Source organism: Nematolebias whitei, chromosome 2 (assembly GCF_014905685.2).
Source record: "Nematolebias whitei isolate Nwh7 chromosome 2, NemWhi1, whole genome shotgun sequence".
NCBI classification, from domain to species: domain Eukaryota; kingdom Metazoa; phylum Chordata; class Actinopteri; order Cyprinodontiformes; family Rivulidae; genus Nematolebias; species Nematolebias whitei.
In genome coordinates this window covers 55,149,436-55,154,109 of record NC_056499.1, presented here as the reverse complement: position 1 = coordinate 55,154,109, position 4,674 = coordinate 55,149,436, and the positions used below count along the sequence as shown (strand labels likewise).

Below are 4,674 nucleotides of genomic sequence, written 5' to 3'. Positions count from 1 at the left end.
ATTCAGGTGCAGACATGTACACAAATCTAGTGCCGGTGTGTTCAAGTGTCTGTGTTGTTACTATTTCAGGACTCCACCAACTTCCACTTCTGTGGAGGCTCCCTCATCAACGAGAACTGGGTGGTGACAGCTGCTCACTGCGATGTCAAGTAAGCGTCCCACACAGACATGCTTGTGGTGAGGTGATGGAACAGAAAACTGATCTCTGGGTTTGGTTTGCAGGATGACTCACAAGGTGGTCCTCGGAGAACACGACCGTTCCTCCAACGCTGAGCCCATCCAGGTGATGAAAGTCGGCGAGGTAAGTGACATTCAGCATCAGGACTTCATCCCCCAGTGAACATGCTGGTCCTAATGATGTCACTTCCTGTCAGGTATTCAAACACCCCAAGTACAACGGCTTCACCATCAACAACGACATCCTGCTCATCAAGCTGGCCAGCCCCGCCCAGCTGAACACGCGTATTTCCCCCGTGTGCGTGGCCGAGACCAGCGATTACTACCCTGGAGGCATGCTGTGTGTGACCTCCGGCTGGGGTCTGCTGAAATACAACCGTAAGAGCCACACCCAATCACAGAGCTGGGTTTGAGCCTCTCCTGGTTTCAGCTCAAGTCTTTTCACAGGGACATTTGACTGCACATTAGGTTGAAAGGCACGTCTAAATAATGTAAGAACTAAAAACAATAGCAGTAATGAACAAAAACATAATTAAAACCATTAAATATGTATATAGAATTACTGTGTGGAGGTGTAGGGAAAAACCTAACAACCTGTTTAAATGCAGAACACAAAAGCTGTAAGAATTATGGCTGGATCATTTTATCATGATATAACCAACATGTTTTTATTACACTGCAGCTTTAAAATTCTGATCTAGTAGAGGTTAATTCTGCCTTTATAAAGTATAAATAATTTAAAAATCTCCTTCCAAACTGTAAACATAAGATTTTGAAATTAAAGGAACTAACTATATAAGCATAAAAAGGTTGTTTTATGAAGTAACAGTCAGGACAAATAATAAAAACAAATCTAAATCTGTTAGAGCGATAAATGTGTGGAATAACTGTAAAGAAGAGATCAAAGTTTACTATATAATAAAAAAACATTAAATTGTGTGGTAATAAATGTAAAAATACTTAATTTTCCTTGCTATTTTTGTTTTGTCTTTTTTAATGTTTGTATCTAAAAGTAGAACTTCTTTAATTATTATTTTTAGGGAAATATTTAAGAAATGTGCTGCCACATAAAATAATAAAAAAAAAAAAAAAAAAAAATGAAGTTGCAAATAGCTCGTTATACCAAAAACTTTCATCTGTCTATATTTTGAGTTCCTGTCACAGAAAATTTTTATTTTGTTTTTTCTAATTACTATATACTGTTTTATTATTATTATTATTGATTTTTTTTTTAAAGAAAACATAAATGTTAACACCAAAAAAAGCCAATATCAAAGAGTTCTGCAGACCAGATGCTTCTTTCAGCTCCAGGAATCCGTCATAAGCTCAGAGGTGACAGGGCTTTCTCTGTTGCAGGTCCAAGCCAGTGGAATGAGTTGCCACTGCGTGTCAGGCAGGCTCCCACACTCAGTTTTTAAGTCTCGCCTAAAAACCCACTTTTATTCCCTTGCCTTTGACACAATGTGATTTGTTTTGATCCTGTCTGTATTCTACCATGTTGGCCAATTAGTTATTATCTGCTGCTATTGTATCTATATTTTTATTTTATGTTTTCCTGTCCGCTGTACTTGTTTGTTTCTTTTGTACAGCACTTTGGTTGGCCTTGTTGCTGTTTTAAGTGCTGTATAAATAAATTGGTACGGTATTGGTATAAATGTGACCACCAGTAGATGGTGCTCTTGTGTGTCCCTGTGTGTGTTAAGCTGAATGTGTGTGATGTGGTGTGTGTTGCTGCAGATGCAAACACCCCCGCCCGCCTGCAGCAGGCCACCCTGCCCCTCCTGACCAACGACGATTGCCGCCGTTACTGGGGCAGCAAGATCACCGACCTGATGATCTGCGCTGGTGCTTCCGGAGCCTCTTCCTGCATGGTGGGTGGTTCCTCCAACAAACTTCTGTCAGTCAGGTCCATGTTTGACCTCAGAGCTCTTACTGATGTGCTGGGCCCTTGACTTTATTTTCAGGGAGACTCTGGTGGTCCTCTGGTCTGTCAGAAGGATGGATCATGGACCTTGGTGGGTATTGTTTCCTGGGGCAGTGGAACCTGCAGCACCTCTTCACCAGGTGTGTACGCTCGTGTCACCAAGCTGCGTTCCTGGATGGATCAGATCCTTGCTGCCAACTGAGCACACTCAGCAGAACACCTTCGCATTCAACCTTATGTTCAATAAAACCCAGAAACTGAAACTTGTCACTGTCATCTGTGTCTACACAATTTTTTAAAAGTAGAACCATCTCTCATTGAGAAGGGATGGAGTTGTTGCCATCAAAACCTTCTCAGTGACACCCAATCTAATGCTTGATTTTACTAAATGTGTTAGCTCTCAGAGTATGTGTCATAGGTCAGTCTTATAAATAGCACCTTCTCATAGTGGATCAACCAGTTTGTTGGTGACATCCAGAACTAATTGTTCACATGATAAAGGAGGACCATCAGGCTAACTACTAATAGTTATTGCCCTGATGGCTGTTTGCTATTCACAGAGGGCTGAGTGATACTAGCAATAACAGCATTGTCAGAGAGGGACAGTTGAACATGGAGGCCCCTGTTTAATGATGGATGGGTTCACTGCTCTTCTGAGATTGTTGCAGTTCCTCAGACTGAAGAAGTCTTTTGGACAAAAAAAACGTATAAACAAACAAAAAAAAAGAATCCATCCAGAGGACCAGACTTAACCTTGTTAAATTTATCTACCTGGATTATTGAGCATGCATCAGGATATTTTGAACCACTTTGGCTAGGATCGCCTCAAAATAATTAGAGTCTCTGGGAAGAGACCCAGAGGAAGACCCAGGACACGCTGGAGGGACTATGTTTCTCAGCTGGCCTGTGAGCGCCTTAGGATTACCCCGGAGGAGCTGGCCCAAGTGACTGGGGAGAGGGAAGTCTGGGCCTCCCTACTTAGGCTGCTACCCCCGCAACTCGACCCCAGATAAGAGGAAGAAAAGGGTTGGATGGATGGATAGTTAGAGTTTGAGCAAACGGCAAGGAAGATGGCGGACTACAGGAACAACCTGAGTTTTAACTCGTTTGTGAAGAGAAACCATCCATCATTTTCAGTGGCGGCTGGTGAATTTTTGTCCTTTTTTTTTTTGTACAGTCATTTTGTTTAAAAAGCACCCAAGGACACATTACAGTAAGAAACATATCAGAAAGATTGTGTAAAAACAAACAACAAGCACAGTGCAAAGATCAACAGGAATAAATTGAAACATAAAATACATAAAGAGTATAAAATACATACAGCAAAGTTAAGGATAAGTGATTCTAAAGAGATTTGTTTTCAGAGCAGTCTTGAATATAGAAAGAGAGGTGGTGTTTCGTAAGTCAGGGGGTAGAGAGTTCCAGAGATGAGGGGCAGAGCAGGTGAAGGCCCTGCTCCCCATGGTGGAGAGGCGGGCAGATGGAGGTGGACATGGAGGTGTAATGAAGAGGAGGATCTGAGAGAGCGAGAGGGGATGGAGATGTGTAGGAGGTCAGATAGGTACGGAGGGGCAAGGTTGTGGATAGCTTTGAAAGTGAGAAGAAGAATTTTGAAGACGATGCGTGATTTAACTGGGAGCCAGTGGAGCTGCTGCAGGACTGGAGTGATGTGGTTATAGGAGGAGGTTTGAGTTATGACACGGGCAGCTGAGTTCTGGACCAATTGCAGCTTCTGAAGAGATTTGTTGGGGAGGCCATAAAGAAGGGAATTGCAGTAGTCAATCCGAGAAGTCACAAGACTGTGCACAAGGATGGCTGTGGAGCGGGGTGTGAGAGAAGGGCGGAGACGGTTATTATTTCGGAGATGGAAATAGGCAGACCGAGTGACGTTGTTAATGTGTGAAGTGAAGGAGAGAGTGGTGTCGAGGATGACACCAAGACTCTTGACCTGAGGCGAGGGGGATAGCAGAGAGTTGTTAAGGGGGATGAGAAGATGTCCTGATTTTGAAATAGAGTTTTGGGTACCAACAAGAATGATTTCTGTTTTGTTACTGTTTAGTTGTAGGAAATTGTTAGAAAACCAGTTATTTAGCTCATTGAGACAGTCGGTGAGGATGGAGGGTGGGTGGGTGGAGTTTGGTTTTGTTGACAAGAAGAGCTGTGTGTCATCAGCATAACAGTGGAAATGGATACCAAATTTGCAGAAGATGTGACCTAGAGGATGGAGGTAAATGATTACAAGGAGGGGTCCAAGGACAGAGCCTTGGGGGACACCCGTGGAGACGAGGGAAGACTGGGAACAAATGGATTTAAGCTGAATGAATTGAGTGCGGCCAGAGAGATATGATTTGAACCAGTCTAACGGAGTACCTGAGATACAAATGGAGGTTAGTCTGTTGAGGAGGACAGAATGACAGATTGGCAGAACTTAGATCCAGTAGAATGAGGATAGACAGAAGACCAGAGTCAGCAACAAGAAGAAAGTCATTAGTTATTTTTATTAGAGCTGTTTCGGTGCTATGGTGGAGGCGAAAACCAGATTAAAACTCTTCATAAATATTGTTGCTGGATAT

General features: G+C 42.7%; 1 protein-coding gene across 1 annotated transcript; it reads left to right on the top strand.

Moving 5' to 3' along the window:
• Positions 1-69: 69 nt before the first annotated feature.
• On the top strand, positions 70-2,364 carry LOC119424882 (chymotrypsin A; the record flags this gene model as incomplete). Its single annotated transcript, XM_037692398.1, is given in 5 exon segments — positions 70-149; positions 223-301; positions 375-555; positions 1,915-2,048; positions 2,142-2,364. Coding segments are annotated over 5 exon segments (636 nt in total), but the record flags the coding sequence as incomplete, so codon positions are not given.
• Between the last annotated feature and the right edge of the window lie 2,310 nt (positions 2,365-4,674).